At 34.2% G+C, this 13,815-nt stretch overlaps 2 protein-coding genes across 3 annotated transcripts; one reads left to right on the forward strand and one right to left on the reverse strand.

The window, feature by feature from the left end:
* Positions 1-1,682: 1,682 nt before the first annotated feature.
* On the reverse strand, positions 1,683-4,793 carry LOC144437067 (NADH dehydrogenase [ubiquinone] 1 alpha subcomplex assembly factor 2-like). The gene is made up of 4 exons (XM_078125936.1): positions 4,666-4,793; positions 4,002-4,088; positions 2,425-2,540; positions 1,683-1,945 (listed from the first exon to the last, which is right to left on the reverse strand). Exons 1-4 carry the CDS (start codon positions 4,775-4,777, stop codon positions 1,778-1,780), a joined length of 483 nt encoding a protein of 160 aa, XP_077982062.1. The 5' UTR covers positions 4,778-4,793; the 3' UTR covers positions 1,683-1,777.
* Positions 4,794-4,913: 120 nt separating this feature from the next.
* LOC144436396 (DNA excision repair protein ERCC-8-like) lies at positions 4,914-13,408 on the forward strand. Of its 2 annotated transcripts, none has more exons than XM_078125192.1 (9): positions 4,914-5,201; positions 5,567-5,665; positions 6,696-6,901; positions 7,944-8,079; positions 8,590-8,693; positions 9,140-9,264; positions 9,879-10,076; positions 11,462-11,551; positions 12,238-13,408. In XM_078125192.1, exons 1-9 carry the CDS (start codon positions 5,029-5,031, stop codon positions 12,310-12,312), a joined length of 1,206 nt encoding a protein of 401 aa, XP_077981318.1. In that variant the 5' UTR covers positions 4,914-5,028; the 3' UTR covers positions 12,313-13,408. The 2 variants fall into 2 exon arrangements, with proteins under 2 accessions (XP_077981318.1, XP_077981319.1); XM_078125193.1 differs by having other exon boundaries at positions 12,244-13,408.
* The last annotated feature ends 407 nt before the right edge of the window (positions 13,409-13,815 follow it).

Consider the following 13,815-nt stretch of genomic DNA (forward strand, 5'->3'; position numbering starts at 1 on the left):
CTGGTTGACTCCAGCTATTATAAACCAATCAACATTTGGCTAACATAGTTGACATTACAATGTACCAATCATTATCCTTGTTCTTTCATTCAGCAAGTCATTAGCATTGATTAGCTTATTTTGTCATCAGCTTAGAGAGTTAGCTACAGTAGGGAACTTGCAAACCCGCCATGTTGAATGTTGCATCATGGGAAACATGATAATAAATACTAATCAACTAGTATTATAAACAATATTGTTACATTGTTTGCAACCACAAATAATCAATTCATATTTACCCTGACCATTATGGGAGGTTTATTTTATCAGCTCCAGATTAGGTATTACGATAACCACATACAATCACATAGTCCTTTACGTCTGAGCATGCTCAGTCTGGATTGCAAGTTCCCTATTTCACAAACTGAAAGGATAACAGAAAGATGTCCTGATGTCCTGACATGCTGTTCAAGGTGAGGCAAGTGAATACATGTATATTTAAGTATTACTCTTTTCTCATACTGGGATACTATGATATTCTCGTATACCAGAGCTGTTATTTCTTCCACGACACTGCGAAACCTATTGATGTTGCATTTTGGACGGTGCCATAAAAGAGGCTGTGGTTTACGATGATGTGGGATAAAGACATGAATAGGAAGTACTTTTCACTGACTACTTTTAACAAACATGAAGTAACTTGTGGTTAGTATTGTGTGTATTTTAGGCATATCTCTCACACAAAGTAACTTGTTATCAGAAATTGTACTGGATTTTCCTATCTTTTTCTACAATTACAGAAAGTCACAACTAATATCCTGTACATCATAATTCTATTTACATAATCATTTTGTGTTCATATGTGTGTGTGAGACTAAGACAGTGTGGCATCTTTTTCAGGACTCCCTTGCATTGACTAATCATATTATAACACCATCTCACTAACAACTAACTAGTCTGTAAGGTATGCTGTGATGGGGCGCCCTCACATGTCAGTCAACCCCTTTCAGAGGAAGTCATTGAGGGCAAAGTGACACAATGTACCTTTAACCGCTTGTTCTCAAGTTGCTTTCTAATAGTTATCAACTGCCAAACAGATGTTGGAAAACAAGGAGGTGATTTCAGCATCTCTTTTCTGTTAGTGATGCTGATACTAGGAAGATCAATGCCATACTGTCATTCAATTTTGTGTTGTACTGAATCATTTTCTACTAATTATCAACAAAATCTATCACCAATTTTGTTCAATTTTACAGAAAAGTATTATATTTCATGGAGAGTAATCTTACAGTGTTATTATTACTCAATAAAGTTCACAAAAATAATTATAAAACAGTTTCCTTGAACATTCCCATACAATTGAAAAATTCAAACAATACATCAAAAATATCTTGGTATCTCCCTTCTCCCTGATTCTAGTAAAGTTCACATTATGTGTTGTCTTTCTTCATTATAAATTAAATGTGCTAGGTTGCTATTCTGTTTACAAGAAGGCTTCAGATCATCACACCCCAAGCAAATCTTTGGTCTTTTGCAAAACAGATGACCATCATCCTATTAGCAACACACTAGCAAACCAGTATGCATCATCTATCAGTGCCAATAACCTTCTCTGTTACATTGTGCATATGTGTATCTGTCCATCAGTGCCAATAGCCTTATCTGTTACATTGTGCACTTCTGTAAATTTCAATGACTGGAGACTGGTTACTACCATAACCAAATTTATTAGAAAATACCAAAAGGTTTTCTTTGTACTACACACATCACAAAAGAGTACATTTCAGGAGTTTGGTCATTACTTCTTCCCTGGTGGTTGCCATGATGATGGTTGAAATTCACTTCCTGTTGTTGTGGCTTCACCTGTTCCATCAGTTCTTTCATAGACAGGTGCTGATGCATGTCCCTTTGGAACAGTCTGTGTGGGTTTTGCTACTAAACCTTCTTCATACTCGCTCTCTTGACGCTGTCATCAAACATACAAGAAGTAGTATGAGAACTTATTTTTGTAAAATAAATGATCCAGAAAAGAGACCATTGCACAATGTCACACAACTTAGTTATTTTTCAGAGTTTCTTACTGAAAAGAGTCATCATCAACATAGCTCTGAAAATATACACTCAGTGTACTCCAATACATCTTGAATACATAGAGAGCATATTTCCAGAGCTATTACTGATGCTACAAGGACCTCATTGTCTAAGTAAATGTACATTCATACAGTTTCAGTCAACATATTTTCATAGACTAAGAGATTGCAATTTAAGCAGAAAACAACTGACAGTGAATTAAGGCCAAAATACTTCCAAACTGAAATTATTTGAATCACAGTCATGTAAATAAAAAGAATTGTAATGTCTTTTCATCAGTTGGAAAATTCTGCCACATACACTGACTCAAATGTATTCATGTGGATTGTTAACAAAAATGACCAAAAAAATCACCTCTTTATCTTTTCTTTCAAGTTCTTTGGCTCTTTCTTTCACAACCATTGTCATTTTTTCTCTTCTTAATACTTCTTCCATGGTTGGAGGATCTCCCCTTTTCCATCTAATCCATGCTGTACAAATGAAATACAAAATAAATTTAACAGACAGTAGCACAATACTAGTATAGTGAATCCTACATCATGGCCATCTAAAAATCATGGCTTCTTGTGGATTATTACAGTGATTTTAGCTGCTTTGAATAATATAGCAAAAGTTGATATGTTACTAAATAGTTACAGTATCAAAAAGTAACATCATAGCATCAACTTGAAAATCAATGGAGAACAGTAGTTAAAGAGTAACCTGGCACCTCAATCTTTTCTCGTTTGGCCAACGATGAAAATTATGGTCTCAGTATCACACAACATTTAAGAATGACACATTATCCTCTATCAAAAGTGATAACTGAAGTGTTTCAATCTTTACAGGATTCTAATCCCTGGTAATCAGCTAACCTACAGTCACAGTGTGATAGGATGTAACAGGCATCTTCTTCAACCCAAATGTCTAGTCAGCCTTTGTGTGACTCCACAACAATTGATGAAACATGAAATTCACACAAAGACTAGTTATAGAGTATATGTTTCCATTTATTCTATAACCATCGGCATCCCCAACACAAGTTCCTTAGACTATAACCACATGGGCTCTGAGGTGTCCAATGAATTTTTTTTTTACATTTTATACACTTTCTTTTTTACTGCCTACAAAGTGTTATATGACTTTTAAAAAGTAAAGTAAACCATTTGAAAAAGTGGTGACGTGACCAAGGCCTTGATTAGTGGCATGCAATCTACACTACACACATCACCAAGCCTTATCATTAGCTGGATGTAGAACTTATCTCTTTAAAGTCAACAAACTCATAGCACATTGGTAGTACATACAGCTCTACTAACGTCCGTTGGTCTTAATAGCACCATCAAGTCACAGACTCATATAAGCAAACTCATACAGTCATGAGTGTAGCATAGAACACTCCATTAACGATTACATTTTACAGTTAAAGGTTAATATCTTCTGTTCATAATCATGGTACTAAGAGAAGTAGTTACAATTTTCATCAATCAGGGTCGATCAAAGGTGAGGAAGGACTGGAGCTATCTACTAAAACATATATCACAAAAAGATGCAGTCAATCCACATCTGTCCAGAGCAATAAAAGATTTTTGAAACAGCATTGAATCATCATTCCTTTGTTTGCTTCCACATTGTCTCTATTTCTTCCACTCATGTCCGGTAGTGACACATTTTTCCTAATCCCGCCACTATCTTGAATCACTGTATGGACCCCAATGGAAATAAGTCTTCAACTTTGTGGATTATCCAAGTAATTCAACAATTTGTACAAGTTTTTCATCTGTTTAACTGTTCTGCCGATTTTGTTGTTTTCCTGAAATAAACTAATCTAGTTTAATCTAATCTAATCTAATCTAATCTATCCTAATCTAGCGACCTTGAAGAGTTTTACTTTCATGTCCTATCATCAAAACTATTATACTAGTTATCAGTGATTTGAACTTTGACCTTACATTCCCATTCTATTGGTATTAGTCCTGGTTCATATTCGTGATATGAAATCCCTGATTCCACAAATCGACGTTTTCGTCTTTCACCACCTGCAAAGTAATAAGAAGTAAGAGATTTTCTTTAAGTAAAACAAAAGTTCATTCAATAGCAACAATATTTCCCTTAAACATTATGAGACAGATATTGTCAGCTTGTCAAACGTAAAGTATTTACATTTTGATTTGCTAAGAGTCAGGGTAATGTTTCTCTCGTTTCTAGCATGAGTATAGTCCTGCTTGCATACGGAGTAATCCGGGACTCGATTCTGACAATTGTCCCTCCTAGTTCTGTTTTGGTGTTTAGAGTCAAGTCAGTAATAACTAATATAGACTCGTGCACCGTCTGTAAGCAGGACTACCATGAGTACGGTTAGTGTGCATAACGGTAAGTCTATATAATATATTCAGCGTCGTTTATAATGTAACTGGTCACTTTTCGTCACTGGGTAGTTTTTTTGTTTGTTTTTTAACTTGACCATAGTTTAGATACCAACGTGGTACCGAATCATCTCTAAGCCCGAGCTCATTCATGATTCGCTGAGTTACAAAAACAATCGATCATTTCATAGCCCCAAGGTAAGGTCTATGGATCATTTCGATGCATGCTACTGTAATATTCGTCACTAACCAAATTTTGTTGTCCTTTTTTCGACTTCGTAATACTTGTTTCCAAGATGATCAGTCCCAACTAACTTTTTCGCTGACCGAAACGGACGAAACAAGTTTCTGACAAGATTCATTTTGAAGGTCTTGCAATGCTTGTAAATAACACACGATGTGTGAGCCAGGATTTCTGCTACTTCCGGTTGTAAAGCTGGTTTCTGATTGGTGAAAATCCGGAAAGGTTATAGGTCACCGAAATGGCTTACGCTTCAGTTTCTATCTAATGCTGTTATTTTCAACAGAATTTGCAGTTTTCGTCCGTTTTACTCAAATCTGATAATTCTGTCTTGTTTGGAGCAGTTGACCAACCTTTGGGTTATGTTTTGGGATGCTGGGGTTTCTCGCGGCGCGAGAAAATGGCACACATTTCGCCGAAGCCCTTGCCAGAGCTGAAACAACACGAAGAACGTACTCTCTGGACCTCAGCAAAGAAAGGGAGGTTCAACGAATACACGAGAGTGGTGTTAACTGTCTAGATATTGATCCTGTAGAAGGACGCTAGTAAGTTATTATTTAAGCATTTTTTACGAAATATACAATACGTATAATGGTCTCAGTCACCATACTCAGTTATACTGACAATGTTGGTTACAATTTCTGTATTTCTTTGTTTACAATTGTGTGTACTATACATTGCCTGCCAAATCTACCAATCAATCTGTGTGTGTGTGTGTGTGTGTGTGTGTGCGTGTGTGTGTGTCTGTGTCTGTGACAAACTCACATGTGACAGTAAACATATTATTTAACACGACCTGAAGTTAAAATTATCCAGTAGATTTATAGAAGAATGTAATTGTATCAGTGATAGCTGAGACTTTTAAAATCATTCAAAATTCAAACACTTTTTTTTTTTAATTTCCTTTTAGTTTGCTGTCAGGTGGGCAAGATTGCAAGATTGGAATTTATGATATTGAATGTAGACCACAGGAACACAAGACATGTGAACCAGTATGTACCATAGGAAGGTAAATGTTTACTGCATGCATTGTCATACATGTGAACCAGTGTGTACCATAGGAAGGTTTGTTTACTGCATGCATTATCATACATAGTCGTTATGACTGAAAAGAAGAGTAGCAAGTCTTTGACACTTTCAGAAAGTGAATATTGAAAAGACCAGAAAGCAAATACTGTGTATACTTGATACAAATATATTCAATTATTTTATTTATTCTTAAAGTCCACTTCAGGTCATCTTTTATTTAGTAAATTGTAGTTTGTAAGTGTTCATATTTAGAATGTGTGGAAATCATGTGAAATGGTTGTACTGCAGCTGTATACTGTTAACCTAGATATTTTCACTGCTACAATAGTACAAAATTTTACAGTCCACATTAAGTTCTCAATGACTAATTTTTCACTAATTACCAGACTGTTACATTGTGTTCATGTACAAAAAGCATTTTAGTCACTACTTATTTTGGGTTTTTGTTTTCCAGTGAAATTAGTGAAAATAAGTCTGAAACAAAAATTTCTAGGTTACAATATTTCATACACATGCAATTTATGGCATATGGGTTTGTTTTGGTTTTTTGGTGTGTTTTTTTTGTAAATTTCTGTAGTATTTGTGGTATTGCACCACAAAACACCTAACTTTGTAAAATATTTATATTCACCAAAAGGAAATGAGAGATATTTTACAATACCACATATTCAAAAACAGTATTGTATCAGAATCCAAAACACTTTCTACAAGAAATTTAAAAGACACTAAAATTCACACATGCATGATGCATTGTATGCAGTCAAACGCATTACACATGTCATATTGTACTCTGATACTTTTCTCCATTCAGTAGAAAAGTACTCACGACCTAAGAGTTTTGTCAAGTAACTCATCTTTGATACACAGTGACAAGGCACCTTGCATTACTTTTTATTTTTCTTTGGCTGAATGAAGGAAAGTAAATAGGAGTAATTTCTAAGTACAACACTGGAGGGCGCCATGATGGCCGACACTGATCACTATTTGATAGATTGTGATTCCATTTACAGGTCATCTCGGTATGTCCACAAATACAGTGTAGAGACAGTACAATGGTATCCACATGACACAGGAATGTTTACTTCAAGTGCCATGGATAAAAAAATGAAAGTCTGGGACACCAATACTCTCAGACCAGCTGAAGTGTTCCCCTTTGAAACTAATATCTACTCACATGATATGTCACCAGTAGCTACAAAACACTGTTTGATTGCTGGTATGTACTTTGTTATTTCATAATTTACATGTCACCTGTGGATATAAAAATATTATTTTGTTACATCATGTCACCTGTGGATATAAAAATATTATTTTGTTACATCATGTCCCCTGTGGATATAAAAACACTATTTTGTTACATCATGTCATCTGTGGCTATAAAAATACTATTTTGTTACATCATGTCACCTGTGGCTATAAAAACACTATTTTGTTACATCATGTCACCTGTGGATATAAAAACACTATTTTGTTACATCATGTCACCTGTGGCTATAAAAACACTATTTTGTTACATCATGTCACCTGTGGATATAAAAACACTATTTTGTTACATCATGTCACCTGTGGATATAAAAACATTATTTTGTTACATCATGTCACCTGTGGCTATAAAAATACTATTTTGTTACATCATGTCACCTGTGGCTATAAAAACACTATTTTGTTACATCATGTCACCTGTGGATATAAAAACATTATTTTGTTACATCATGTCACCTGTGGATATAAAAACACTGTTTTGTTACATCATGTCACCTGTGGCTATAAAAACACTGTTTTGTTACATCATGTCACCTGTGGATATAAAAACACTATTTTGTTACATCATGTCACCTGTGGATATAAAAACATTATTTTGTTACATCATGTCACCAATATAGCTACAAAACACTGTTTGGTAGCTGGTATGTAATTTATAGGATGTATTTGGAACTGTTAAAATTCCCTAATTCCCTGTATGACACAAACCTTATGAAAATATCCTATAGGATCCTATAGCAAAAAGTCTTATAGGAATCATATAGGATTCTTAAAGTATTCCTAAAAAATATCATATAGGAATCCTTTAGTATTCCTAAAAGACATCATATAGGAATCCTTTAGTATTCCTAAAAGACATCCTATAGGAATCCTTTAGTATTCCTAAAAGACTTCCTATAGGAATTCTTAAGTAGTGTGCGTGCATGCATGTGCATGTGCATTTGTGTGTATGTATATACATTTGTATTGTTGTTATCATTTATGACTATTTTCAGTTGGAACCAATATTTCTCAAGTCTACCTGTGTGACCTCAAGTCAGGAGCAGCTACACATATCCTTAAAGGACATAAAGGCGCCATACTGACAGTGAAGTGGTCAACTAGAGATGAATTTCTTCTAGCTACTGGAGGGTAAGGCATTGTTTAGTTGTTGTGACTAGTCACTGCAGACAAGAAGCAGAAGGCAAAATCAAGTGTGCAAGACAAACAGACAAACAGACAAACAGATTGGGGAGTGAGTGGAGAGAAAGAAGGAGAGGCTAGTATACTGAAAATAGAGACATAAGAATCTGAAAACATGGCAAACAGAATGCAAGAAGATGAAAGAAAAAAGATGATCTGTATTGGATGACAATTGACTGTCACTATGGTTACCAGAAAATAAGTATTAAAGTAATAGTTAATAATATCTTTCATTAACAATGGTTCGACACATTTTACACCAGATTTCATTTCAGCTGTGTGAAGGAAATTGTCATTGACTGTAGTATTTTCATTATTCTATGTACCAACCACAGTAGTGTACTTAAAGTGTGATTGTCATTATCATTTGATGTCCATTGCAGAATAGTTAACTAACATGAACACTTGCTTTACATTGTCAATGTCCTTTGATGTAATAATATCCCACATCTCCTGTAGCCGTGACAGTAAACTGATGCTGTGGGATGTCCGAAGAGCAAAGAGTTGCTTAGCAACACTTGATCAACATAATGGTGAAAAAGGAAAGGGTGCATCTGAAGCAGGTAAGAAAAGCCTCCAGTGCTAAACACCAATTACATTGCGAAATTTGTTTTCTGAGATAATTATCAACAAAGTAAAATATCAGAAGGATATAGTATTAGATCATGCCCTTTCCAAATATTCTAATTGTCCTTTAGTATTTAATATTTGTTGGTCTTTAGTGATTATGTCATTTTATTTTCTGAGACATAATCACATAACAATATTAGTATATTATTATTATTATTATAAAATATATTTTCTTATTCAGGATAAAACTCACTAAGTGTAACAAACAACGCAAAGCATTGAAGGAGGCCCTCATACTTCAAATCAACAATCATGCAAAAGTCCACTTACAAATTCTAAAATACATTAAGACATAAAGTGATTCACGGAACGATTATAATTTTATGATGCTCACAATTTCTAAGAATTTGACAGTCCTGAATGTATATTCCATTTATAGTGAATACAGCTCACAATGGTCATGTGAATGGGATATCATTTACTAGTGATGGTTTACTGTTGTTGAGTTATGGAACAGATGACAGACTACGATTATGGGATACCATTACTGGTAAAAATAGTCTGGTAAGACTTTCACACAAACACTGTCAGGGTGGAAAGAAACGTTTTACTGTGGACCTTTACCTAGTAGTAGTTCATGTCTCATTTTGTGTTTCTGTTTCAGGAACACACACATACACACTATTCCTCTGCCTGTCTCACACACACACACACACACACACACACACACACACACACACACACACACACACACACACACACACACACACTATTCCTCTGCCTGTCTCTCTATCTCTCTGTCTCTCTGTCTGTCTTTATCACTATCACATACACACACACACACACACACACACACACACACACACACACACACACACACACACACACACACACACACACGACACCATCTTGCATTCAGTATTTCTCCACTAACACATATTTGATTTGAGAAAGTTACAAAAGATATACACATAAGTCTGACATCTATGGAAAAAGTTTGAGTAACTTATAAGTATGTTCTCTTAAAAGTCTCTGTTGACATTTTTTTACCGACTTAAAAAGCTTACATTCAGAGTAAATATAACTTGGCATGACTTTTCATGTTTACACATTTACACCCTATTTTACATTGCTGTTACATAACTAACAAATTAACAACATCCTTTTTCCTTCAACAGGTTAACTTTGGGAAAATAGACAACGTTAGTCGTAAAGCCGCCAAATTCTGTATTTCTAATGGATCCAATCCCAACTTGGCATTCATCCCAACCTACAGTAGTATAGCAGTCTTTGACATTGATACTGGGGATCTTGTCACTAACTTACTAGGCCATTACAATAATGTCAATTCTTGCATATTTCATCCTCTGTATCATGTAAGTTTACTAAATTTTTCAGAAATGTGTAATGCGTTTGATTGCATACAATGCATCATGCATGTGTGAATTTTAATGTCTTTTAAATTTCTTGTAGAAAGTGTTTCAGATTCTGATACAGAAAATACTCATAGAGTCGTCGTAGGAAAACCTCAAAACTAAAGAACATATTTGTAAATAAAGTAAAACTTTGTACTGCAACAAAGTTCTCAACAATTCTAGGATTTCAACCTGAGTTCTCAGGTGTTGTTCAAAGATGTGAAGTCACAATGTTTACACACATATGACTTAAGATTATTGTCTCAGACAAGTGGTAAAGTATAAAGTGATAGTTGTAATGCACAATATATAAATATTGTGTGTGTGTGTGTGTGTGTATGTATGTATGTATGTATGTATGTATTTATTTATGTATGTGTATGTATGTATGTATGTATGCATGCATGCATGCATGCATGCATGTATGTATGTATTTATGTATGTATGTATGTATGTATGTATGTATGGATGTATGGATGGATGGATGGATGGATGGATGGATGATGGATGGATGGATGGATGTATGTATGTATGTATGTATGTATGTATGTATGTATGTATGTATGTATGTATGTACATTTGAACATATTTTCATATATTCCCCATATGTACTTTCCTTCATTCAGCCAAAGAAAAATAAAAAGTAATGCAAGGTGCCTTGTCACTGTGTATCAAAGATGAGTTACTTGGCAAAACTCTTAGGTCGTGAGTACTTTTCTACTGAATGGAGAAAAGTATCAGAGTACAATATGACATGTGTAATGCGTTTGACTGCATACAATGCATCATGCATGTGTGAATTTTAATGTCTTTTAAATTTCTTGTAGAAAGTGTTTCGGATTCTGATACAATACTGTTTTTGAATATGTGGTATTGTAAAATGTCTCTCATTTACATTTGGTGAATATAAAGATTTTACAAAGTTATGTGTTTTGTGGTGCAATACCACAAATATTACAGAAAATTACAAAAAAAACAAACAAACATATTTTCGTGTTAATTTAAGTTGAAAAACTTAAAAGAGTAGAACCTAGTACTTTTGTAAATGTCTTATTATAATCAATTGCTATACATTACATATACATCAATATTAAATTTGCCTGTCACTACATTGATGTAATTTACATACTATTTGATTCTAGAGCAAATTCATCAGATAGATAACTGTCTGTCAACTTCAGAATTTTCAATGTCCAATAACACATGATACAAAAAAGTGAACTTCTTTTGCTAAACTTGCACACCTCATGTACCCTTTAAAAGGTCAGGACATTTACTTTGTATAATCTTGGTTTAAATGAAAGCTGTAAATATTTTCTAAATAAAATTGTTGTCTGTGTTTAAAGGAACTGTACAGCTGTGCTAATGACAGTAACATTCTTATATGGGACCCTGACCTTGGACAAAAACTAGATACTGAGGAGGAGAAAACAAAGGTGAATTTTGTGATAATTATTTGTTTCTGTTTAATTTTTCTCCTAATAACACACATATACATGTATCAGCCTATTTTTTACAAATCTTCGTAGCACCCACAAATACTCTATGTTCTGTACACATGACTGAATGGAGACATGAGTTTAAAGAAAAAATGGTGGCAACAAATAAATACTACAAAGTGTGATACGCAAGAAATGGCTCAATTAGCCAATTGACCTGAAGGTCAAAGTCATGAACAGTCTTAAAAAAACAACCTATACCTGGACACTTGAATAAGTCTCTAACAGAACTCAGATATTGCATGTCTTAGAAATGATGTACAGTATTATAAAGACAGGGATGGCTGGAACCCATTGCAATAATCCCCCTTTGGTGAACTGAAAATAAGGAAGATATAGGTCTACATGCCATGGTTAAAAAAGTGACATCATCTGGTTAATAAGTATTTTAACTTGGGTGACAATAATTCATGAAACTTTGATTTAACTGTTTTAGTATAATGCTATTGTCAAAGTATGCTTTCAAATGCATTATCTTCTTCTGGCATTGTTTATCACACAGTTGACCTGTCAAGTCATTTGCATAGAGTATGCTTTGAAGAACTCACAGTACAACAAATTAAAAAACAAACATTATCTATACAGTTTGGTGTTAATTACAATTTTTGTGTGTGTATTTGCAGGGAAAGCAATCCATTTCCAGTACTGCATTGTTACGACATGCCACACAAGATACATGGAGTGATGACGAAAGCTGACAGCATAAAACCAAGTGGTGTGGTGGCCATTTCATTTCTCTAAGAATGATGGATGGTTGATGTGTAAATAATACACAGAAAAATCAGCTGTGAATTGCTTCCCTCCTAAGAACACCAGTGTGGGACATTTAAGGCAAAATGACTTTTGGTCATGAAAACTGACAAGTAGCAAAAGCTATTGGTCCTTATGGGGAAACTACTGGTCCTTACTTGATGCATTGATTGCATTTATTTTATGTTACACCCCACCCCCCCACCCCCCCACCCACCCCCGCCACTTCACGAAGATCAAGCGATTTGGAACGTTAACATGATATAAGATGTTGTGTTTTGCTGTAGTAAAATAAGAGAGTACAACGAATAGTTTAATATCCACAATAATGTATTTCATCTATTTAATCTCTCATTTTATTCACAATCAATAGAATCCAATTTTTAAAGCACAGATTTCCAGATTATATACAGATACAGATACAAAATTTGACCATCAACATGTGTTCTAACATATAATAGTAATTCTTGTATGCTACTTCACTGTAAACTTGATATCAACAATGTTCTGGCTCCTGACAGGTCAATTTAACTTACTATAAACAAATAAAGGAAGAATAAAACAGGTAACATGAGATCAGATTCATATTGGGTAAAGTTTGGATATCTATTCATATCATTGAATACATGTTATTCAGATTCATATTGGGTAAAATACAGATATCTATTCATATCATTGAATACATGTTATTCAGATTCATATTGGATAAGATATAGATATATTTCCAAATCATTGAACACCTTATTCTTTAATTTCAAATTTCAATTGGTCATACAGACCAACAAGTTGCTGTAACACTGCAAACTGCTGGTCTCAGAATAACTTTAATTTTGCACACTGAGGAACATTGTAGAAAGACATTTCATTCTCTTCATGTAGTGCATTTTAAATAAAAAAAATTGTACATGAAAAGTATAAAGTATGTGTCTGATAATAAATGTAGATTGAAAGATACAAGCCTGGAGAGACACTCATTTAATTTTAAAATATGATTTTAAATATTTCATTTTTCCAATAAATGTTCATTTATTCTATGAATTAAAAACGAGATTTTCTATCATACTTCCTTTAAGAGATATTAGTACCTGTCTGTGTATACATTGGTAAATAAAGTATCCATTTGTGATATATTTCAGAACATACCATTTTTTATCTCAAACACAGAAGTATGGACAAACTATTTTGTACAAAAACATTTGAATACATGATTTTGATGACCATCAGTACCGTAGCCTGCGGGGGGGGGGCAAGGGGGGCAGCTGCCCCCCCCCCCCTGAGATTTTGTAAAAAAGAAAGAAAAAAAGCTACTTTTTGAGTACATATCGATGCTATTAAAATCGTTATTTACGTGACGATTCCTAGCATGCGCGATTTCAATGGATAGTTCACTAAAGTGACTGTACTGTATATCGCTATTGTACGCTGGCTTAACTTTGAATTAAAATGTGTCC

This window comes from Glandiceps talaboti, chromosome 6 (genome assembly GCF_964340395.1).
Source record: "Glandiceps talaboti chromosome 6, keGlaTala1.1, whole genome shotgun sequence".
In the NCBI taxonomy this organism is placed as follows: Eukaryota; Metazoa; Hemichordata; class Enteropneusta; family Spengelidae; genus Glandiceps; species Glandiceps talaboti.